Raw genomic sequence first — 25832 nt, 5'->3', positions numbered from 1 at the left:
TCTTAGCCACTTGAGCCACAGGCACCGAGCCATGAGGGGAGTTTTAGAGCTGGGCTTCATTCAGGTATAAATGCCTGATTCTGGAACATGTGATAATTTATCATGTATTTGGACCCATTATGCCTTACTTTTCTTTTCTTTTTTCTTTTTTTTCTTTTTTTGTTGAGACAGAGTCTCACTATGTCACCCTTGGTAGAGTGCTATGGCATCACAGCTCACAGCAACCTCAAACTCTTGGGCCCAAGAGATTCTCCTGCCTCAGCCTCCCCAGTAGCTGGGACTATGGGCACCCACCACAACACCTAGCCATTTTTTGTTGCAGTTGTCATTGTTGTTTCACTGGCACAGGCTGGGTTTGAACCTGCCAGCCTCGGTGTATGTGGCCGTTGCCATAACCACTATGCTACGGGCGCCGAGCCAAGCCAAGACTTACTTTTCAATAAGATAAAGGACCCTTATCAGTATCCTTTAAAGTCTACCTCTATCCTCTTTCCTCTTATTTATTCTTTAAGCTTTCCCAAAAGCTGGGATTATAGAAATACCGCTCTAGTTCCCTGTAGAAGACTCTTGGATACAATATTGGAGACAAGGAGTACAACCGGGTTCTGCTAATAAGATGCCCGTCAAATGCTTTGAGACCTGCCAGGTGCAGGTGCATTTCTTCAATTTTCATGTGATTTCTAGACATTAAAGTCCCTGTACGACCAGACTCTTCACTTCACAGAAAAGGATAATGCATGGGGTGGTGAAGAGAAGTGGTAATTAGCCGCTTGCGGTACCAGATTAAAAAATAAGGAGCCCATATTTTTTCCAGCATCTGTAGGTGACATCAACTGGGTAGCCTTGGGTGTACAGTTCTTTACCGCCTATTCCGTACCTGGGTCAGTTGCTCTAGTAAAACCTTAAGTAGTTTTATTTTCATGTCTCTTCCTGGCCCCCAACTATATTTAAAAGCCCCGTGGGGACAGAGACTGTACCTTCTAACTCTTTTGTTCAGGATTCTGTTCAATGTACTGTACGTAACAGGATCTTGGTGGGTATTTTCTGACTGTGATGATGATAGAGTTAAGAGAGAGAAAAATAAAAATGGAAGCCATGAATTTTTGAGTCCCTTATTTTGAGTGCTCTGTCCTGAGGTGCCCATAGGCCAGAGCGTTTTTTATCTTCTTTTCCTTCTGCTATTTAATCACCTACTGGTGGCTCCAGATAAGAAACTTGAATGTCATTCATTACCCAACTGGTGCATGTATAATTCATTTATCATAGGGTATCCATATATAAAGAATTGTTTGGTGTAACAAATTTGGCTGTAAATAGATGAGTTACTGTTATGAAGACTTGTGATTCTCCACTGAATTGCAGGAGGGTCTTCAATGTTGTATGCATTCAGAGACAGTCCAAGGAGGGGGCTCTATTAGTCACAAACAGTTAAATATCCAGAATGTCAGTGTATCCCGGAATGATAATTCAATGCAACTTCTGGTTTATCCCAAGAATCTTCCCTGAGTCTATAGAAAATGTCTTCAGAAGTGAAGGAGTTAACTGAGTGTGCAAGCTTTATCTTCTGCTCAATGGACTTGTGGTTTGCTTATTAAAGTGTCCGGTGAATGATTGCCGAGACCTGTCATTGAGAGCTGTCCTTAGTCCCTGCCTTTCAAAAGCCCGTTGATTCCCCTGCAAGGCAGTGCAGCACCCTCTGTCCCTTTCCTCATTTCAGATCTACTCAGCTTTGCCTGCAAACAGATTTATCAGATCAGTAAACATGGATGACGAAGACTACAGTAACATCTACGACACAGTCCAAAAACAGAGGCCCCATGAGGTTCCTGACCAGCCAGAAGAAAAGGAAGTTCCCCATTGCCATGATGTCCACGAAGACCCAAGGCCGGAAAACAACTTACGTGCCACCCATGTGTATGATTCTGTGTCAGTCTATGCCAGGGGGGTTGAAGAGAGCAGCCTGGCCTCTTCCCAACCAGAAAGAGGCTACCTCTCACCTGATGAGGTCTGCTGTCAGGCCCATGATTCTCAGCCAGGTGAGCCCCAGGAGGACAGGGGCATCCCAATGGCAGAGTTGCATTCACCATCTCAGGACCAGGAGCCCTACCCAGAAGAGCCTCAGGAGAACAGAAGCCTGATGGGGAAAGACTTACCTTCTCCTTCAAGATTTACCATCCAGCACAGCAAGGCCCTCTCTGCCAGCCAAGACTCCTTCCCTTCCTATTCTGATGCTGATGGTTGGGAAGAGAAGGACGCAGCTCCCATGGACCCTGAGATTAGCCTCTTTGTGAAGGTAAGGGCTGCCTGCACACGCAGGGGGTGTAACTGGGGCTTTGCTTTGCTCTGAGCAACTGGGGAAAGGTGCATGGCGTGGTGGTCCTTGGACCTGGATAGACAGATACTCAAGAGTAGGACCGATTAAATCGGTCACTTCAGAGTGCGCCCAGGGCGTCTTAAAAATTGCGAAAACTGGAAAGGGCATTTAAAGTGCTTTGACTTTTGCACGCCACAGGCAAAGCACTTCTTAAGAGTTCACGTGAGTGAGCTGAAATTGCCGCTCAAATCCTTACTGTTGGGACAGACGTTAAGTACATTTTTCTGTCTGGTTAAACTCCTTTTGTCGGTATGATTTTTGAAAATGAAACCGAAGCTTGTGAGAGAAAGTCAGATCTACAGTCACGTGTTGGAGTTTCCTTCTTATATTTCTAAGGTCACAGGACTGGCAGATACATGGTTGGTAAATGTCACCTCTGTCACTGGGCTTGCCCTTTTGGCACAGTGTAACTGAAATTCTGATGAAGTCCATTGATTTTAGTAGTAGTAAGGCACTAACAGCCAGTGTTAATGTTTAATGCCTGTAATACTTAAATAGCACTTTGGTGATCTTTGTTTCAGACTGCTAATGTAATAAAGATTAGGGTTATGAACGTTATCAAAATGAAAACTGCATTTCAGAGATAAACCATCTTCATGAATAAAGGTGGAAGACCCTCTTTCCCAACATCCGCCACACGAGTCAATTTACAGGAATTTTTAAAATATGAATGAAGACAATGTATTAGTCAATACTTTTACTTCTTGCCAGTAAAAATGGTTACCCTACGAGCCTACCAAAACCCGAGTCCACACTCACTTCCAGTGAACACGTCCCAGTAACACTTCCAGTGAAATACATTTTATTAATTTAAATGATTTGATTATCTTCCACTTCATATTTTTCTCTAATTGCTGGAAGGTCCTTTTTTTTTTGCAGTTCTATTTTGGCCAAGGCTGGGTTTGAACCCGCCACCTCCAGCATATGGGGCCGGTACCCTACTCCTTTGAGCCACAGGCGCCGCCCGCTGTAAGGTCCTTTTAAAAAGCACGTAACTCAGTGCCTGGTTCACACTAATGTTCCCCACACACCTCGCCTGGTACTGTGCTGAGCATTTGGGGGGAAGAGCACACAGTAGGGCCCTTACTCTCGAGAAACCAACAGTTTGGTTGGTTGAGACAGACTTGGCTTGACGAATTATAATAAAACTTAATAAGGGATGACACAGAGAGTGGGGGCGCTGTAGACATTTAGGACAGGGTGTATGGGAGGGCTCCAGGGCAGGGGTGATGCTCCAGCAGGTGGATTCAAGCAAATTTCCAGCCCCCATATCCACATCCCTGCTGTGGCACAATGTGCAAACACACGTTTTAAAAGTGAGGAGTGGCTGTATTGTTCCTCAGGACAGAAGTACCCGTGCAACCTCATGTAATAAAGGTGGGTTGTCATCATCGTCATTATCTTTATATAAAGGTACTTCATGCAATACTCAAGGTGTGTCTTCATCATCATCGTCACCCATCAAGACACTGTATCTAAATTTGGCAAAGCGTTTATCTCACTAGAAATTAGTCTATCACGGGTGTTGAACCAAACAGAAATACCAATGAATCAGTTCAAACATATCATTTCATTTGTTCATTCAACAGATACTGTGCCAGGCACTGGGTTTACAACGTGAGAAAATCATTCTTGACTCTCATGCACTTTGCATTGTAGTGGGAGGAACAACCAATAGACAAATAAGTAAATGCAAAATATGGCCAGTGATGCTGATGCTGTAGAGAACATAAAACTGGATACAGGTGTATTAATTCTTTTAGCTGCTTTATCAATTACCAAAAACTTGGTGGCTTAAAAAGCACAAATATTCTCTTACAGCGCTGGAGGTCAGAAGCCCGAAATGAGTCTTAGGGAGCTAAAATTAAGGAGGCAGCAGGGCTGTCTTCCTTCTGGCGGCTCTAGGGGAGAATCTGTTTCGTCCCGTTTGCAGCTTCTAGAAGCTGACCTCCTTCCTGCTGCACAGTCCCCGTCACAGGACTCCTGCGTCCCCCTTGTGAGGGTCTTTGTGATTAAAGTGGACCCTCCAGAATAATTCAGGATGATCCTCCCATTTTAAGATCCTTAGTTGAATCACATCTGCAAGTCCCCTTGCTATGTGAAGTAGCACTCTGCAGCTTTGGGGTGGATGTGGGGAACAGAGAGTGATGTGAGAGGGGAGGGAGTAGGAGGTGAGGCTGGGGGGCTGCCGAGCACAGAGGCCCTTGTGGGCCATTGGATGAACTGTCACTTTTATCTGAGGGATGTGGGGAGTCACTGGGCGATTTGGCAAGGAACGTTCTGGCTGCCTTTTTGACGACAGGCTGTACTAAGGAAGGGTAGAAGTGGCAAGAGGGAGAATAATTTGGAGGCAACTGACAAACTTCAGGCAGGAGATGAGGGTGGGGCCAGGTAGGACTGGTATCACTTTGAAGAGAAAGCCCAAAGGTTTTCCTGATGAATTTGATGTGGCTGGAAAGTACAAAAGGGTCATGGTTAACTCTAGAGAATTTAGTCAGAGCTACTGAGTGAATGGGAAGGTTATGCCCATTTCAGCTATGGACCCCTTCTCAAGAAATGTATGACTGAGAAAACCGATGATTGTATCTCTTGCTGTGTGTGTGTCGAGGGGAGAGGTGGGAGGAGGGAGAGAGGGAGGGAAGGAAGGAGATAGGGCAGCATTCTGATATTCTGATTAATGAAAAGGAAGAGTGTATTCAGATAATGATAATTGCAAAGAGAAATGGTACAAATGAATACCTGATATCACTGATTATGGAAAGCGAGATATACTTTAGAGCAGGTTTTGAAGTCGGGTTGCATGAAATTGAAACCTGGCTTAGCAAATTAAGTTTTGTTGCTGTTGCTAAGCTTCTCTCAGCCTCAGCTTCCCCACTGGTAAAATGGGTGTTATGATTATGCCTTCCTCATGGGGTTGTTAGGAGGATTAAATAAGATGATGCATCTAAATTCTTTAGTATAATATCTGACATGTAGTAAGTATCATAGATAGGAATCTAAATTATTATTATTATTTTTCGAGACAGGGTCTCACTCTGTTGCCCTGGTGGAGTGCTGTGGCATCATAGCTCACAGCAACCTCAAATTCTTGGGCTGAAGTGATCCTGTTGCCTCAGCCTCCCAAGTAGCTGGGACTACAGGCACATGCCACTATGCCTCACTCATTTTTACGTTGCTAATAGAGACTGTGCCTCACTCTTGTTCAGGCTTGTCTCTAACTCTTAAGCTCAAGGGATCCTCCCCCTTCAGCCTCTTACAGGGCTAGAATCATACATGTGAGCCACCACCCCCTACCTAAATTATTATTTATTACAATGAGTTTGAACGATTCATGAAATAAGTACATTTATTAAGCACAGTGCTTTGTAGTAAGTAAACATTCAATAAATATCCTAATAGCTTATTCTGACACAAGTAGTGTTATATTGTGGAAAGTGCACTACTCAGGGAATTCCAACATGAATTTGTCAATCATTTGTCTGAAACATACCTGGACTTGAGTTTCTTATCTTTGAAATGCAAGCCCTGTCAGCTCTTCCAGGCTTTGATTCCTAGTGGGTGGTCCCGTCTCTTCATCAGTGTGTATTGCTATGGCACCACCTGTTATCCAGTCAAAAAGCCTGCTCAATGCTAATTCTGCTGTCTAGATTTGGGTGTGGTTGAAGAATCCGCATGCGACCAACGCTCCTGCTCATGCTCAGTTTATGTGAAACTTGCCCTTTGGACAATGTCTTCAGGGCCTAATCAGCCATGGTCTGATTAGGACACACACAGGGTCCTTGTGCAGGGATGCACAGGTTGTTCACTGAACAAATTTAGGGGGCACTAGTCACAGAAAATATTTAATATAAATGGTGCCCCCTGATGTCAGACCGTAATAACCCTGGTTACTATTTCTTAGATTGTAGCCCAGCATCTTTACTCTGTGACTGACTAGAATCTGGCTCGGCATAGTAGAAAGTATCACAGAATTATCAGTAATTGTTGTTATTGCCACAGCAAGGAGCCTGATGTGTTCATAATGGTCATGGTATTAATGGGGTGCCCATTTGTAATCCTTGTGGTATTAGACTACTAGAATTGGAATAAAATAGAATAGGCAACATTGGTATTTAATTTTACCTAATCCTTTCAAATATTAACGTATTATATATTTTATAATGAAGATAGTACATTTTTACAGCAGTAAATTAATATAATTTAACTGAATAAATGTACATATATTGTGGGTAAATGTTCGTTTTGCATTGATAAGTATGTGCAATTAAAGACAAATATTATTTCCTGGCCTTCTTTTTCCATTATTATCTGTGGGCCCCATCGTTGGCCGAGATCTGATGAGAACAAATCCTGAGGAGGAATGTAGGCACTTCTCAGTTCTTACTGGGAGTTTTTATAAACAGCACATTTAGTTCATTTGCCTTAGAGGCAAACTAAGATTTCTCATTGCAGGTGAGAAAGTATAAAATCCCATAAGGAAATGAAACTGGATTTAGATGTTGATACATGGTTCAAAGGATCTTTTAGGCAGCAGACTTAGAAGAAGCAAAGGCACAGCAAACACACACACACGGATTGCTAGACCCATGTGGCCAGATGAACAGAAGGTCCATGCTGGCGCAGAGCAGACAGTGAGGCTGAAGACCCAGGAGTGCTGCCTCACACAGCCAAATAATGGGCTTGGATCTGATTCTGAAGGGAACAAGAGTGACAGAACATTTTTAGAGGTTGCTGTCATTTAAGCTGGGAGAGCTGTCATGAGCAAAACAACGTTTAGGGTGACAGATAAGCAAATTAAAAAGCATTTCCACCTACGGTGTAGAACAAGACCAAACAAACACTATCATGTTTGATTTCTAGGATTGGTTCAAACATTGAGGTGTAAAAACATGGTGTGCCATTAAGACTGTGGGTTTCTTCAGTTGACCATCTGGATGTGTCCAAATATTTAGATCCTCAGATTCATATACACAAGTTTCTGTATGAAACTAGCCAGTGTGATGCTGATTTACCTATTATCTAAATGTGTGTGCATAGTCACTTCATATTCTGCAGGGGAGAGGGGAGATATATGGATTCAGCACAAAGTTTTGATTGTTGTTATTTTAATATAGTGTCCAGTAAAAAATGTGTTTGTGTGAGTCTGGGATAGCCTAGCTGGCTTGCTCAAAAGTTCAGATGCCTGGAAGTAGAACCCTACAGGGGTCGTCCTGTGCCATGATCCTCTAAGAACAGCCTGCTATGTCAGTATAAAAGACACGTCAAGGTATGTTCTTGGAGACATTTGCTGAGAAGATACAAGTCTGAGCCTGTCTCGTGTGTCCAGTTGATTATCCTTTCATAGAACCAATGGAGCACATAGAAGTGAAACAATGAGCAGTTTTGAATAAGATTTCTATTCTTGTTGTGAATTTCTTCCTAATTAAGATGCGGGGAACACAGTCAAGCCCCAATTTTATTCTAAATCACGGTCTAGATGCCCACATGAGCTGGTTTGCTTTGAGAATGAATGCCAGCCATCGAAGAGGTCATACAATCCTAGCACTGTGATAAAAGCATCAGAAACCAAAGGAGCCAAGCAACTTGCCAAAAGCTGCCTCCAAGTTACTGTCAGGCTAGGACTTCAGGCTCTCTACCCAGGGCACTTTTCTTTATGTAGGCACTTGTATTCTGGGGTGCTGATGTCCCTGAATATGCTTTAGGAGGTCCAGGAACATTGAAAACCCTATAGCGGGGGGGTGGGGGGGGGCGGTGCGTGAACTCTCAGAAATGCTGACTATTGCTGGGACGCATCCCACTTTCCCTGCTGGGACTCCTGCCTCTGCGCCCTCCAGGGAGGGGGTGGAATATGCTGTGGAGTGACCCCAACTCTCTTTCTTTCCTGTGGGGTCATCTGCTTGCCTCTGAGCATCCTGAGAAACCATGGGGAGAAACCGTGGGAAAAAATCCTCATGAAAGTAATAAAGGATCAGTACCCAAATCATTATGTGGGGATTATGTCAGCGCCGAAATACTCGGAAATAAATACTTGGTCGAACTAAGATCCACAGTATTCCCAAAGATCCAGTTTTTCCAGGAGACTGGAAAATCAATGCCAATTTATCCATAACTAATCCTACCAGCCGGGTAGGTCATATCACCAGTTACACAAACTCAAACTTTTGAGCAACTTGTATTTCTTTCTTTTTCTTGCTTCCCACTATCCAACAATTTTTGCCTCCTAATGTGTGCTCTACTCTCCATCTGGCTACCACTGGCCACTGCCGTCTTGACCACAGCCACTCAGCTGGTCACTCATTCTGCTAGACTCACTTCTCTCCCGAGAGGCTTCCGCCAGCCAATTAGCCGTGGAGCCAAGAGGAGGCTCCACTTGTGCTTCTTCAGAGCGCGCCAGACCCTGTCATTCTCCTGCTTCTGGCTATGCAGTGACTCCCATCACCCCCGGAAAAAGGCCAGGGTGCAGAGAAAGCACGGTAAGGCCCTCAGGGTCCAGCAGGCTTTTAGCCAAGACCTCATCACCTGCCACTCCTCACTCACCTTTTGTCCTAAAAATGTTGATTTGAGTGCCCTTTTCTACACACTTCATGTCATTTCATGACTCTGGGCCTTTATTCAAGGTGTCCCCTTTCAAAGCTCTCCCTTCTTGGGATAACAGACTGTCCTTTCAGACGCAGCCCAGAAGTCACCATGTAGGATGCTTTTCCTGGGCCCTCAAGGCAGGGCTGGGCTGGGTGTCCTCCGGGCTCCTTCGTTGCTCTTACCTCAGTTAATTTGTCACTTGTCTAGAGCTGCCACGACAAAGAACTGCAAACAACAGCAAGCGACTTTCTCACAGTTTTAGAAGCTGTAAGTCCAGATGGAGCTGTCCGCAGCTGGCTTCCTCTTAGGGTTCTCCCTCGGCATGTAGATGGCTGTCTTCTCTCTGTCTTCACGTGGTCGTCCCCTGTGCATGTCTGCGTCTAAATAATCTCTTCTTATGAGGACATCAGTCTTTTTTTTTTTTGAGACAGAGTCTCACTTTGTTGCCCTCAGTAGAGTGCCTTGGCAGCGTCACATAGCTCACAGCAACCTCCAACTCCTGGGCTTAGGTGATTCTCTTGCCTCCGCCTCCCAAGTAGCTGGGACTACAGGTGCCCACCAAAATGCCTGGCTATTTTTTTTGTTGTAGCTTGGTGGGGGCCAGGTTTGAACCCGCCACCCTCGGTATATGGGGCCAGTGCCCTACACACTGAGCCCCAGGCGCTGCCCCAGGACATCAGTCATTTTTGATGAGGGTCCACCCTAATGACCTCCTTTTCACTAAATGAACTCTTTAGAGACCCTATTTTCAAATACAGTCACAGTCTGAGGTTACTAAGATTAGGACCTCAACATAGAAACTGGAGTAGAGGTGGAGATGGATATAATTCAACTCATTTAATGTTGTAGTTACTTGTTTATGTCTTTCTATAGCTCTAGCTGTGAATTCTGAAAGGAAATGACTTTCATGCGTTCTCACACACCTGGTGCATGGCACAATTTTTATTTTATGCAGTTTTTGGCTGGGGCTGAGTTTGAACCTGCCACCTCTGGCATATGGGGCCGGGGCCTTACTCCTTTGAGCCACAGGCACCTCCCCCTATGGCACACTTTTTAAATGATAGTTGAATGAAAGAGGGAATAAACGACCCCACAGGGTCTCCAGGGCAGTGGGGGAGGAGGAAGTCTTGTGCCAGGGCCTGCAGCAGCAGTCACAGTGGTACTCCTGCCCCCCATGTGAGTTTCATAAGGCAATTGTCATAAACCCAAATTCAGCGGTTTAAAATAACGGAAATTAATTCTCTCACACTTCTAGAGGACAGAGTTGAAAGTTAAGGTATTGGCAGGGCCACGCTTCCTCCAAAGGTTTTAGGGGAGAACTCTTTCTTGTCTTTGCCAACTTCTCGGGCCTCTTAGCAATTTCTGGCTTGCGGCTGCCTCACTCTAATCTCTGCCCCCTTCATCACACGGCCCTCCCTACGTGTCTCTGTATCTGGCCCCCCCTTCTTTTATAAAGACTCATCACTGAATTTAGGACTCACTGTAATCCAGAATGATCTCATCTTAAGGGCCTTAATTATACCCATTAGACCCTTTTTCCAGATAAGGTCACATTTACAGGTTCCAGATGGACATAACTTTTGGGGGGCCACTGTTCAGCCCCCTACATCCCCTGAAAGAAGAATGAGTTGCACTGAAGCATGGGAACCTCTGGACATGGGCAGCCACTTGGGGATCCACATTTTTCCCCAATGCAAGGGTTTTTGTGAGAATTCAGTGCGCTGTCTGTACCTCCATCTCTTTAGTTCTCAGACATTCATGAGAATGCCTGGCCTGTTCCTGGCCATCACCCTGAAGTTGGGCAGAAAGCCAGTATCCTGAGTGCTTCATTTGATTTGTTGACCTCTGAAGGGACGCTGGAGTGAAAGGACATGAGGAGTCCCACAGCAGTTGGGGTGAGATGCTGTAGAGACTGCTTGGAAAAGCCATGTGGCCATGGCCAAGGCCATGCAGTGCAACCTGCCCCTGGGCTTGACTTTGTGTTTCTGCATCAGCCCAACTTACCAAACACTTTCTGTCAACACACACAGAAGCCAGATTAAGCCTAGTGACTGGGAGAAAGTGAGCAGTGTCAATTGGAGCCAGGAGGCCGCCCATCAGAGTCTCAAAGGGGAGCCAGTGTTAGAGAAGTAGGTGAGAGGTCATTTAAAGGTAACTGACCTGACTGTCGGCTCCCTGAGGAAGGAATCAGGTCTTATTTATCTCTGTAGCTCTGTGTCTTGTGGGGCAATGAGCTTGTTGTGGGGAGCACTGTAAACGTTGGTCAAAGTAACTGAATAATTACTTCTGAGGCTTTCAAGTAGTCTTCACCCACTTAAAGGAGTAAGGACCATCTCTTGGAATAAAACTGAAAGTTGAACACTTAACATCTCTGCTTTAAATTTTGCCTATCACCAACATGATCCATTTCACCCTTGACCATCACACAAAAGGCCTGTGGACACGCTGTCCCTAACAACTTAACTGGTTCTCTAGTCCCAACTCCATGACACCCTGCCTCACACATTACGCCCCAGGAGTGCTGAGCTCCCCACAAATCAGATTCTTCATTTATCTGTCTAAGCCCACGCTCACCCCTCTGCCCTTAGCACCTTCTCCTGTCCTTCATCTGACCAATGCCTTGATTGTCCGGATTCATATTCCTGAGCAGCTGTCTCTGAACCTCCAGACGCTCTGAGTGTTTCTCCCTCCACACTTACCTTTATCTTAGCACTGTCACCTCCTAGTACAAATACCTGGTTAAGGGTGTGTCTTCTAGTTCCTCACTAGATTAAAAACTCCATAGGAAAAGCGCTTCCCAGCTACGTCTTACCTGTGTACCCCACAGCCAGCATGGAGTCTGGTCCATTGATGAATTAAATTAAACCAAACTGTTGGAGGGAAAGCTTCTCTGGTGTGTTCTGGGAAATCTGGTCAGCATTTAGCATTATGTCCCTGCATCTGCTGACATCTGACTTTGGGGTAGAGTAGGTTGGATGACAAGTCCAGATGAGAAGCCAGCTAGTGTGCCAGGAAGTAAGAAGGAATCCCACATTTACGGAATATCTGCTCTGTGGTAGGTCAACTGCTTTATTGATATTATCTCTGAAATGAGACTTAAGAACTAGGTCCTTATCTGGATTCTGACACCAACTAACTGTGTACATTTGGGGAAATCATTCGCACTCTCTGGACCTTAGATTTCTCACCTGTAAAAAGAAACAGTTGAGTGAGATGAGTCCAGAGCCCCATGCATCCTCACCTCCTGTTCCATCCTACAGAAAATAGTTTCCGGGGTGGCGCCTGTGGCTCTCTCTCATATCTTAAAGTTCTGTTACTGTCATATTCTCTCTGAAGTATATAGTCAACCTACTCAGGCAGCCCTGTGATTTTTTAGATGGAAGAAAGGAGAGCTAGAGTTACTCCCCACCAGATCCCTTCAGCGACACCCTATTTCTATTTTCTGAGGTAATCTGTCCTAAATGTTTCACGTATATTTTTCCTGAAACATTTTATGCACATTCTGGCAAATATTGTACAGAGTCATAGGTTTGAAACTCTTTCTCCTTTTAGTTGATATAGATGTAATACACCATAAATTCTATTATGTACCTTGCTTTGGGAGGATAAACTTTGTTGACATACGGTTTATATACACTAAAATTCAGCACTTTTCAGTGCATACTTCCGTGGGTTTTGACACATGTAAATGGATGCAGTCATGTGGCCACCACCACAATGGACATAGGACATTTCCATCATCTCATTAAGTTCCCTCCTGCCTCCATGCCATGCTCCCCTCCCAGACAACCCCTGCCTCCTGGAAATCACCGATCTATTGCTATAGTCTCATCTTTTAAAAAATATCATCTAAATGGCATCATCACGTAAGTGTAATCTTTTATATGTGGCTTCTTTCACAATGCTTTTGAAGTCATCTGTGTGGGTAGATTTATTACTAGTTCGTTTCTTGTTATTTGAGTAATATTCCATTGTGTGAATACACTACAGTTTGTTTACACATTCAGTATAAACTTAGATTCTTCCCCAGGTGTTGGCCGTGAATAACAAGGTTGTTATAAACGCTCATGTACAGCTTTTCTGTTCATTATGTTTTTATTTCTTTTGGATTAAGATTTAAGAGTGGAATTACTGAGTTATATGACCAGTGAATGTTTAATCTGGTTTAAAAAAGACTTTCAAATTATTGTCAAAGTGGCAGTCAAAATTCATATGAGATTTCTAGTTGCTTCTTTTCCAGCATTTAGTATTGTCAGGTTTTTTTTTTTTTTTAAGTTTTAGGCATGCCAGTAAATATGTAGCGATAGTTCTCTGCATCTTTAATTTTCATTTTTCTAGTGACCGGTGTGCTATGTGTTTTTTCATGTACTTATTAGCTCCCTTTCTATCTTCTTTTCTGAAGTGTTTGTTCACATATTTTCTTTATTATTATCTTAGCATTTTATCATCTTCTTATCAAATTTCAAGAGTTCTTTATATGTGCAAGATATAATTTCTTTGCCAGATAAATGTTTTGCAAATAGTTTACAAGTCTGTGGCTTGACTATTTTTATAACAGTGCTTTTCGAAGAGCAGAAGATTTTTATTTTGATTTATTTCTTTTCATCATTTTTTTCTTCTATGGTTTGTGCTTTTTGTGTGTTATCTATGAAATACTTGTCTAATCCAAGGTCACAAAGATATTTTTCTATATTTTCTTCTGGAAGTTTAGGAGCTTTAGTTCTATGGTTTGCTTTAAGTTCAATTTCTATATGAAACAAAATACAGATTTGAGTTTTTTCCTTTCCTTCCTTTCTTTCCTCCCTCCCTTCCTTTTCTCCTGTTAATGTGAAATGCATTGATTGATTTTGAAATGTTAAATCAACTTTGTATTTCTGGGGTAAAACCCACTTAGTCATGATTTATTATTATTATTATAATTATTGTTATAGATTTCTAGGTTTGATTTGGTACAATTTTGTTTAAGTTTTGTGTGTGTATGTTCATAAGGAATAGTAGTCTGTAGTTTTGTTTTAATCTGTCTAGTATCATTGTTAGGCTAATATACACCTCATACAATATGTTGGGGATGAGTTTCCTTTTCATCTATTTTCTGGAAGAATTTCTGTAGAATTGGCATGTTTCTTCCTTCATAGCTTGGTAGAATTCACCAGTGAAATTATCTATCCTCACTAGAGATTTATTCGTGGGCAGTTTTTTCCGCCTTTGCAAATTCAGTGTTAATCAGCTTATCTCTTTCTTAGTCAATGAATTTAGTAATTTGTGTCCTTCAAGTTATTTGTTGTTTAGTCTAAGTTGTTGAATTGATTACCAATTCTCTCTTTATTATGTTCACAGGGTATTAATATTAATATAGCAGTTATAATGTTCTTGTATATTAATTTTATAATGTTAGCCACATATAGGTTTGTATTTATTTATTGATTTTTCCCTCCTTGGTTATGGGTTGCATTTTCTAAGTTATTTGCATACTCTGGTAATATTTTGATTGCCAGATTTAGTGATTTTTTATATTGTTGGATACTGGATTTTGTTGTATTCCTTTAAATAGTGTTGGGCCTCATTCTAGGATGCAGTTAAGATACTTGGAATGAATTTGACTCTTTTGAAGACTTGTAAAGATGCATCAAACAAATCCTAAAGTGAATTTTGCTCCGTTACTGAAGCAATGCCCTTCTGGACTCTGTCCAATGCTCTGTGTTCTATGAGGTCTTTCCACGTTGCCTGCTAGAAACACAAACTATTACGAGTCTTAAGTGAGATCCTGGGATTGTTTCTTCTACTTAATTCTAGTTCTTTCTCCATACTTTGTAGTGTCCTCACATGTACATACAGATTAGGATTTAGCCAAAGATTCTCAGGGACCCCTCTGCAAGTCTCCAGAGTGCTTTCTAATCTCTTCTCTCTCTCTCTCCCTCTCTTTCTCTCTCTCTCTCTTTCTTTCACACTCTCTCTCACTCCATCTGCTCTGGTATTTTATATTTTCAAATCTTAGCTGCCTTGACTTTCCTAAGCTCCAAACTCTGTTGTCTGCTCAACTCAGAGAGACTGCTAGGCTTAGCTTGGGTCCTGTGCAGCCTAAGCCCAATGTCTGAAGACCATCATTTCATACAGTTGGTCTGCGGGTAATGCTCTAATTGTTAAGTGCAAATCTGATTTCTCTTACTCCCTCAGGCCAGAAACAGAGATTGTTGAAATTGACTTTATTTTTTTAATTTCAGTGTATTCAGGGGATACAAGTGTAGTGTTTTTACGTAGATATATTGTATAGTGGTGACGTCTGGGCTTTTAGTATACTCATCACCCAGACAATGTACATTGTACCCAATAAGTAATTTTTCATCCCTCACTCCTCTCCCACCCTCCCACCTTTGAGTCTTCAATATCTATTATTCCACTATATATAAACATGAATACTGATAGTTTAACTCCTATTTATAAGTGGGAAAATGTGATGTTTGATTCTCCATTTCCTTTTTTTCTTCTTTTTTTTCTTTTGAGACAGGGTTTTACTTTGTCATCCTGGCTAGAGTGCAGTGGCATCATCAGAGCTCACTGCAACCTCAAACTCCTCCTTGGCTTAAGTGATCCTCCTGTCTCAGCCTCACAAGTTGCTGGGATTTCAGGTGCATGCTACCATGCCTGACCAATTTTTCTATTTTTGGTAGAGATGGGGTCTCATTCTTAATTAGGCTGGTCTCAAACTCCTGATCTAAAAGTGATCTTCCTGTCTTAGCCTTCCAGTGTGTTAGGATTATAGGGGTGAGCCACCATGCCTGACCTGGAATGGATTTTCCATTCCATCATCTAAGTTACTTTACTTAAGATAATGGCATCCACTTCCATCCAGGTTAGTGAAAAAGACATAATTTCATTCTTTTTCATGGCTAAGTAGTATTCCATTATGTATGTGTATGTATATATATCATGTGTGTATATATATGTGTGTGTATGTGTATATATATATATATCACATTTCCTTTATCTGCTCATCACTTGGTGGACACAGGTTGATTCTGTATCTTTGCTATTGTGAAAATATTAACAGACTATGCATCTGACAAAGGACTAATATGTAGAAACTATAAGGAACTCAAATAACTCAGCAAGGAAAATAACAAAAAATATTCATTAAAAATTGGCAAATGATGTGAATAGACATTTTTCAAAAGAAGATATACAAATGGAGAACCAGCATATGAAAACCTGTTCAACATCACTAATCACTAGAGAAATGCAATTAAAACCATGAGATGCCACTTTACTTCAGGCAGAATGACCATTATTAAAAAGTCAACAAACAATAGATGTTGGTGTAGATGCAGTGAGACAGGAATGCTTACACACTGTTGGTGGGAATCTAAGTTAGTACAACCTCTATAGAAAACACTATGAAAATTCCTTGAAGAACTAAAAACAGACCTGCCATTTGATTTGGCAATTCTACTACTGGGTGTCTACCCAAAGGAAAGGAAGAGAAGTTGTATCCAGATATACCTGCACTTGTATGTTTGTGACAGTTGACTCTGACATTCTGTTTCTCTTGAGTTATTTCTCCTTTCTTTCTAAAATAGTGTCTTCTTGAATTCAGCTGTGAGTTGGAGTTCGGAGTATAATCATGAAGATTAATGGAACTAAAATGCAATAGCAATAACATTAAAGTGATATTGCTATAGAAAAATATTTGGCTTTCTGGCACAAGAGTCCTTTTTGACCCTCATTCCACTCTCTTTTAAAGGTATATTGTCTTCTGAAAAGTCTTTGTCTTGTACCTTAAGTCCTCAGAAATGAAGAAACAGGAAACAGATGTCTCTAGCTAATCCTTCACCAACACAAGCCTAAGTGGGACGTTATCTGTCTTTTAATCTGTTACTATTGGAGCCTCTGGTGGTTCCATGAATTCCTTTGGACAGCTCTAGAAAAAGTGACTTTTATTACTACCGAAATGAAGTCTCATTGTCTAGCTACCTTCTGCTACCCAGGCCCCAGTGTTCAGAGTCCACTAGAGTATAAATTATTATGTGTACATAGGAAAATACGCTGACTGGCAACTCCGCTCATAGATAGATGGCACTCCCTCAGGAGTATGAGACACTCCCCGTGCATGGAGCACGTGTTTTAGTCTTGAAACCAAGTGATTTGTGCAATCTTGTGAGGACAAAGATTAGAAAACTGGGCTTGAAGCCATGCCCCACTTTTATGCTTTATAAGCAAGGCCCTTTCTCTTTCTTTGCTGGTTCCAGGTGTCAGCAGAAGGGCCAGGCCTGTCAGAAGCCGTCGGCCTCTGGTCATAGGACTTGGTGGACAACAGTAACATGGGAACAGCCAAATAAACAAGAGAATGCATTGTTTAGGAAACGACTAACGTTCTGAGGTTTCAGTGAGAACAACTGGAAGGTAAACATATAAGGTGGTAACAAATAACTGACCTGGGTGCCTTTTGTTAAAAGTTGGACTACAGCGGCATTTTCCTCCTCTATAGAAATACTTTTGTTATGTTCTTCTGTGGTGGAAAGAATGGAAAGAATGTGCTGGGCGGTCTCTTTATGTTTACAGTAGCAACTCTATAAACTGGCTTGGTTCTTCTAGAATGATGCTATTCATTCTGGCAGGGGCCATTAGCCACATGTGGCTATTTTAAGTTTAAATTAATTACAATGAAATAAAAGGTAGTTCCTTGGTCACGCTAGTCACATTTCAAGTGCTCCACAGCCACATGTAGCTAATGGCTACTGTACTGGAAAGCACAGCTATGGGGCATTACTGTCATCACAGAAGGTTCTATAGGACACTGTTACTGGAGGGTGACCCAGGTTTAGATCTGGCTTGAAGACTAACCAGTTATGTGGTCACAAGGCCTTCTTTGGGCCTTTATTCTTGTCTGAAAATGAAAGCAGGCATGAGTATTCTTTGATTTCACTAAACAGAAAATGAAGAAATCACTGGAGAAAGGTACTCACACAGATAAAAGTTTGTGTGAACCCATTAGTGTGAATGATAATTACTTAGGCAAAGCTCTGCGACTAATAATCAGCCTTTGTAAATCTTATTTAAACCATGCCCATGCTGATTGAGAGTCTCGGTGTGGCCAGGAGGACCCACCAAATCCTCAAAAGTTGTGGCAGAAACTTTGAGGATTAAAGCTGCCTCACCCCCAATCCATTAGGACCAAGTGCTGCCTTGAACCAGCGAACCAGACACAGAGATCAGGATCCTTCACTCTGCCCCATTCCCCACCCCATCTCCTCCATCAAAATAACTTATCGTCTTAAAGCAAGCAGGAGGTGGGGGAAGAGGTTTTTATAACTACTCAGAAAATAAAGGTGAAGGTTAAGCAATTCTCTTGTGAGTATGGGGCGTTCTCATTCCATAATAAAAAGTTTATAGCTGCATGATTGAGCCCTTGGTCAATTGCCCATTGCTTCCTATGTATCCCTTTAATATGTCTCAAATTAACAGGCTGATAAATCTTTATTGAGCCTGCACTCTGCACCTCATGCCAGATACTGTGAGCAATAGATAAAAGCTAAGAGGGGGGCTCGCTCTGTGAGGCTCTGCCTACCTGGGTCTGGGAGAAGGATTAACACCATGTGTATGAAGCATTGGAAATTAATTCTAGAGTTCTGGTAGAGTTGGGTTCTGGAGCATACGATTCACAGTACTGAATAGGCGGTGAAGGCAACCAGAGATGGAGGAGGACTGGATTTATCCAGGTCAGAAGGGTTATGTGGGAATTCAAGGGGAGCAGGGGATGGGAAGGAAAACAAGACAGTGGGGAAACAATCTGAGAGCATCTGAGATCAGCAAGTGGTTCACAAAGTGGAGGGAGCAGTGATAGATGAGACTGAAAATCAAGTTTGACACTCTACTGTGGAAGGACTTTTGTGCCAAACTAAGGAGTCTGAATTTCAGCATGTAGGTAAAGGAAAGTCATCAAAAGTTAAGCAGAATAATGACTTGATTGCATCTACACTGGTAACTTTGGTACAATAAGAGGAATGGAAGCAGGGAGGGAGACGGTTCTCAGACTACAATGAGTGTATGCAACCTCATAGCACAGGGTGGAGATGAAGAGAGTCTGAGCTACCACAAGGAGCAGGTGAAACGAAAGCAGTCAGGATGATTCTGAAAACCATTTAGGAGGCGGAACTTTTGAGGCATGGTACCCAGGTGGATACTGAAGACCAAGGGGATTAAGACACCATAAATTAGAGGCGGAATAGGTTGATCCTTCCTGTAGGTGAAGGGGTTTCAACATTTTATTGTGCTCTTAGACTGTATAGTTGATCTGCCCCATAGACAGGTACGCATACGAGTATAGAATTGTAAAGAAGGACAAGATTAGATACAGTGGTGTCATTGGTTTGCAGAGATAATAGCTGTAGTCACTGACGTAAACAGGGTTGCTGCGGAAGACAGTGGAGACTCCAAATGAGGCTTTCCTGTACGCTGCACAGAGGTATGCCTACCTGTGATTAACAGTGGGTTCCATGATGTGGGGGGAGGGACTCTTATTTTTATTAATAGCATTTGCTGATTTCTGTAGCATAAATACTGCCACCATAGCTGATTTTAAGCTATCCATACAGTGTCGCTGAACAGGGGATTTGGGAAGAGATGTGCACAGTTGGCTGTCAAGAGCTGGGACAAGATACTCACACACCACTAATTGTGTAAGTTGTACCTCACACAAGGGCACTTGGCTAAGGGAGGCGTGGGGCTGGCATCTATCCAAGTCCACCAAGAATCCAGATGTCTGCAGGGCTGCCTCTGGGGAGGGGTGGGGGTGAGGTTATTCTGCATTATTTGTCCAAAGGGGCACCGTTTCCTAATTCTGAACCAGAATTCAAGAGGGCTAAGGATGGAGCCCCGAGAAGCACCAACACTTATGCACTAGGGAAAGAAGACCCACCAAAATAAAACCAAACAGGAAAAGTGGGCAGACAGGGCTCACAGCCAAGCATGAGCCCTTTGTAGTTTGATGATCTGAGTCAGATTACTTAGATGATCAATCAGAGTCAGATTAACTCTCTGGGCCTCAGTTTCACCATTTTTATACTGCGGTAAAAATACACATAACATAAAATTGAGCTCTGAACCATTTTTCAGAGTACTGGTCAGTGGCGTTAAACACGTTCACATCCATACTCTTGTCACTGCCGCACACCCACGGAACTATGATTTTGCAAAACTGAAAGGCTGTACTTAGTAAATAGTAGCTCTCTACTGCCCCCTTCTGCAGCCCCGGCAACTGCCATTCTACTTTCTGTTAGACTATTCCACGTAGCTGCTGTAAGAGGCATCATACATTAAATTTCACCATTTTTTAATTAAAATACTCCTAGGTGATGGGCTCAACTACAACTTGAACTTTACCTTAGAAATGAAGACAATGTAACCTAAACGTTCCTACCCTCATATTAATCTGATATAAAAAATGTTATAAACCAACTTCAAAAAAAAAAAAAGATAAACATACTTTCCTCTTAAGGGGATTGTGAGGATTCTGGCCGAACATACAAAGCAGTTCACATAGAGGGGACACAAAACAAAGGACATCTGCCATGGGACACGGTAAGGAGCTGTGCTAGATGATTATAGGAGACATGGAAGGGAACTAGCCACGGCCCCTGCCTTCAAGGACCTTCAGCTCGGTAGGAAAGACTTTTAGACTGTTACTAAATAAAAAAGTGAACAATTACTAAAATGTCCTTTAGGAACTTAGAAGATGAAGGTGCTATTATTGGCTGAGAAAAGTTCACAGAAAATGAACATTTCTTCGAGGCGTTTGGTCCAAATGGCAATGGTGAGGGGGACTCCCAGAGAAGGGCCAGGGTCGGCTCAGAGTACCACAGCCTGGGTGGCTTAAACAGCGCAATTCATTTCTCACAGTTCTGGCAGGAAGTTCATGATCAAGGTGCCAGCACGTCCAGGTTCTGGTGAGAACTTACTACCTGCCTTGCAGACAGCTGCTGCCTGCTCAGTCCCCTTGGGGGAAGGAAGGAGCGAGCTCTCTTGGGTAGCTCTTCTTTTAAGGATATTAAGCCTGCCAGATCAGGGCCCTACCTTCTGACTTCATTTAACCTTAATTACTTCCTTAGAATCCTCATCTTCAAGTGTAGCCACACGGGGAGTGTTGGGCTTCAACACATGAGTTTTGAGAGAAGGAATATTCAGACAGGAAAAGGCTCGGAGGTGGGAAAATACACACACGGGGAACTTTCAATGGTCTGGTTTGACGGAGCATCGGGGGCTGAAAGTGGGGGTGTAGGGGAAATAAACTATACCTGGGGATTGACCTGGACCAGCGAAGGCCTGCGAGTTGCAGCTGAGGCTTTCAGAGTGAGTTTGGTGTGTGGCAGGGCGCGTCTGAGGGTTTTAAACCAGAAGTCGCAAGGTCAGAAGTGTGCTTTGGGAAGAAGAGTTTGGCGGTGGTGAGCTTTAAAGCAAGTCCTGCTCTGACTTCCTTGGAGCAGAGAAGGAAGTGAAAGGGCTGACAGATCAAATACCTGCTGGATTCTCCCAGCCGGGCCTTCCAGGTTGCTTTCCTGAGTGCCTGGGTCCCTAGCTTGACTGGTAACGAAGGGACACGCAGTTCTGGGTGCTCTTGTGCAAAGTCAGTATGAGGGTGTCATTCCCCTGCCTGCCCCCAAACAGGACTTTCCGTGTGTCAAACCCAAAGCAAAAGCAGCCTCTTCATCTCCAAGGTTTGGAGTGGGAACTGCCCAAATGAACTCTCCACTGGCTAACTTGGGACCCTTTCTTGCTGACCCTGGAGTGTACAGCAAAGGTACCTGGTCTGACGTTCCCCGGGGTGGAATCTAGTTCTCCGAAGTTGTAAACAGTCAAATCTCTATTGGAGAGCTCTTCAGGGCAAGATTACAGAGTGGAATGCCTCTCCCAGGGTAAAGTTCTCGCCTCCTGAGGCATCTGGTCCCAGCAGCCACCGCGACAACAACTAAAAATAGCCACAGTATAAAACCCCAGCTCCCCGGAAAGCTAGGGGGAAATAGTTAGCTGAGGACAGAAGCACAGACTGTGATAGAGCACCGCCTGGTGTTTTCCAACACATTATGGGACTTGATGAGTTCTCAAATCACTAATACTGACCTCAGCCATTAAAATGGATTTCCTGGGTGGAAGGCAAGGCCAGTTTCTAAATTGACAGCCTCAGAGATGATCTAAGGGAACTGCTCAGTGCAGAGATTAAAAAGAAAAAAAAATGAGGTTGTGCCTTCCCTGGCAACATGTCACTTTGCTGTCTACATATTTTCATCCCTTCATTCATTTAGCAAATGCTGACTGAGCAGGGCTAAATTCCTGCCTTTCCTCGGTGTCACCGCCTCGCGTCTGAGACGGCACCTCCACGTACTCTCGCCCCCTTTCCTCCTGTTTTCGTCATAGTACTGGTGTCGCCCTTTATCTGTCGGTTGTCTGTCTGCCCTACTAGTGTGCCGGCCAGCTCCAAGGGGCAGGACTTGACCTGTTTGGGGTCTCGCACGCAAATGGCTGTGCTGAGCCTGTGTGTGCCCCATGCTGCGCCCTCCGCTCCCCTGATCACTCTCTCTCTGTAACATCCATTAGTCAGATGTTGGCCCTTCTATATTTGGCCTCTGTCTCTCATCATTTCTTTCATTTTCTCTTTTACTTTTTGTTTGATGTCTTAGCAAGTTTATTTTCCAGCTCTTCTATTAAGTTTTTCACTTTTACAGGTACAATTTTAACTTTTATTAACTCTGATCTTATTTTCTGATTGTTCTTCTTTCAAAACTTCCTGTACTACTACATTATAAGGGAAGAGACAAGGGAAGGTCAAACCAGCCATCCTTCTCTTCGGGTGATATGGAAGGGAGTGGCTCTCCAGATACCAGAAGAAAAAGGGCTTTTCCGGGGTACTGCCATGCCCACACTGGAAACATGAGCTCTCCCCACATCCTCAGACAGCTTTCTTTGGACAGAAGCTTCCACGTAGAGCTTGGAGGTAAAAGGGTCCCAGTGCACAGAGCTGGGAGCTGGGAGTCGGCTGCTGTCTGACACAGTTGCTCTGAGATAGACTTTCATGATCCCCCTCTTTGGGGCCCCCAGTGCACTCCCTGCACCCAGTGGGGTGGGCCAAGTCCACACTGATGCTTTTCTGGGGTCCTGGCAGAGAGTGCGGCCCCTGCCTCCTCTGAACCCCTCTGGGGGCTTATGCTGAGCTGTGGTGTTTTCTGTTGCCTGTCATCAGAAGTTTGTCTAAATCCTGTGTCCATTGCTGACGCTGTCCCGTTTTCTCCATCATTGTGAGGTTATTCCTTTTCACACGTCTAGACACTTATTTCATCAGGATCTCAGGAGACTCTGCGGGCGGTGATCTTTCAGTTGTTGCGCCTGAACAAAGGGTTCTAAGGACGGTCTGGGATGTGGCAAATTTAAAGTGTTTGGACAGGGCTCTTTGCCACAGGACTTCTCAGCACCTTCCACTTGCAAATAAGTACTGCAAATCTCAAAAACAGGGTGTGGTGTGGAGAACGTCTCATTTATTTGACAATAAGAATTCCTTTTTTTCGGGGGAAATCTCATCATGCTCGTGTTCCAAGAGACACAGAAAATACCAGATTGACAGATAGACGAGCATCATGCTGGCATCGTGCCGGCTCCGGAACTGCAAAACAGTAGACTTGCAGTGTTTGCTGAATGCATGTACAAAAGAAGGCTGAGGTAACGGGTCCTAAATCCCACCGCCACCCTACCCAAGTGGCACATTAACTTGGCGGAGTTGATGACTTAATTTGGACAGTGAGTACAGAGGAAAGAGCACCCAGGTTGAACTCAGACTAGCATCACGGCTGCCTGCCATTGGGCAAAGTAACGTCTTTGTGCCTGAATTTCCATATCTGTGACATGGGAATAATGTCAGCCTTTTCTATTTACAAGGTAGTCTTGAGCATCAGAAGATAAAATGTATGAGGCTGCATTTTATAAAATGTAAAGCGCTTAAACGAATACAAGGAATCGTTGGGAAATTCATCCCCTCTGTAGAGACGGCCCAGACTACAGAATCACAGGAAGGGAAAAAAAGAAACCTTATCATTTGTTATGGCTTGACCTAGAGCTAACTCAAGATTTTATCCTCAACTTGCAAGTGAAGACCTTGAGCTCTGGAAATGGAGACTCAGAGATCTTTAGGTCTGGAAAGGACCTTCCATGTCATTTGATCTGACTTGCTTACCTGAGACATGTAGAAACTGGCCCAGAGAGGTTAAATAATTTGCCCCCAATCACACTGCGATGATGGCAGAAGCAAAATGAGCAATCAGGTCCCCAAGTTCCTGGTCAACAGAACTCAACCCGACAAACATTTCCCAAGCCTGGCTTATCCCTGCCCCCGGGCTGGGCATGCACAAGTAGGAGCCTGGTTTCTACCCTGAAAAAAGTGCCCAAGGGGAAAGGAACAGCAAACCCTGGGGGGTGGGGGGTGGGAGTTGATAATTCAAGGACAGGTTGTTTAGTGAAGCGATCTGGGAGTTCTGAGAAAGGTGCCATTGCCCGTGGCTGAGGTAGACAGAAAAATCTTTTTATACTTGGTATTTTCCCCTTTCAGAAATTCTTCCCTTTCACATCAAAGATTCCTTAGGGTGGCTCGGCGCCTATAGCTCAACCGGCTAAGGCGCCAGCCACGTACACCTAAGGTGGCGGGTTCGAATCCCCAGCCCGGACCTGCCAAACAACAATGATGGCTGCAACCAAAAAATAGCCGGGCGTTGTGGCGGGCGCCTGTGGTCCCAGCTACTTGGGAGGCCGAGGCAGGAGACTTGCTTGAGCCCAGGAGTTGGAGGTTGCTGTGAGCTGTAATGTCACAGTACTCTGCCCAGAGGGACAGCTTGAGGCTCTGTCTCAAATAAAAAAAAAAGATTCCTTAGGGAGAAAAAAATGTATATTGTACCTTGTATCTTTCATCTTATAACTGCAGAAGTCAACTTGTGAATTGTAATAGTCAACTATTACAATTTTAATACAGTTTTTTTCTTAAGAAAAGAACTCTTAAACGCCCTCTGTATACACACACATGTACACATATACAAAAATATATACTTTTTATCTTTGTATACACAGTATATGATTTTTTAAAGTCATTAGTCCTTTCTTATTTCTTACCTACTTTTTAATCCTTAGGACACTTTGAGATATATAATTTGTGCCTCAGATACAAATGGGAAGAATCTGCTGTAAATTTCAAGGATAATTTGTGGAACTTAACATCTCTAAGAAAAAAGTGGACCCAGCAATTCTGCTTGAAATGTATTTGCTGCCACCTAACCCACCTCCAAAGTGCCTCTGAGCCCATATTGCCCTTTTGTGGCAAAGAAGCAGAAGGGAAAACACACATTTCCCTGGCAACAATTTTCATTTAGTATTGAAATCATATCCCTATGTTTGCAAGGCCAGTGCATCTATTAGTGTTTTAATTTCTAAAGTTTATAGAGCAGAAAACTGGCCTGGCATCAGTTAGTAACTCTGCCCCAAGACAGGATGATTCAATCTCGGCAATTAGCAGGCACCATCTCCCATTAGCAGGAGTAGTAATGAAATGATGTGGTGGACATCTCAAGATGCCAAGTTTATTTTGTGTTAGGACAAATGGTACATGGTGTTGGTTTCCATTTCTTGAAAGATCTTCTTAAAAGCCTCCCTTTTTTATTTCTGTTGGAAATAAACCAAATAATCAAACCAGAGCATAGGCATGGACAGCGTCAGAGGAGGATGTGCCATGTGCAGGGTCTGACACCTGCACATTTAATCCAGCTGAGCAGATTAAATCTGTGGCTCTGCATAGGGGTGTGGTCCCTGGGATCCCCTGGGATCCAAAGGAACCTGGAGAGGGCTTAGTGGACAGCTG

General features: G+C 43.4%; 1 protein-coding gene across 1 annotated transcript in view; it reads left to right on the top strand.

The window, feature by feature from the left end:
* Positions 1-1762: 1762 nt before the first annotated feature.
* Positions 1763-25832, top strand: part of CLIC5 (chloride intracellular channel 5) — a 150756-nt gene continuing 126686 nt past the window's right edge. The window contains exon 1 of the mRNA XM_003789238.2: positions 1763-2293. Coding sequence (XP_003789286.1) covers positions 1763-2293 — 531 coding nt within the window. The remainder of the gene's footprint in view (positions 2294-25832) is intronic.

Source organism: Otolemur garnettii, unplaced genomic scaffold (assembly GCF_000181295.1).
Source record: "Otolemur garnettii isolate 467f Iridium unplaced genomic scaffold, OtoGar3 scaffold00031, whole genome shotgun sequence".
Taxonomy (NCBI): domain Eukaryota; kingdom Metazoa; phylum Chordata; class Mammalia; order Primates; family Galagidae; genus Otolemur; species Otolemur garnettii.
This window is presented reverse-complemented; position numbering and strand designations above follow the sequence as displayed.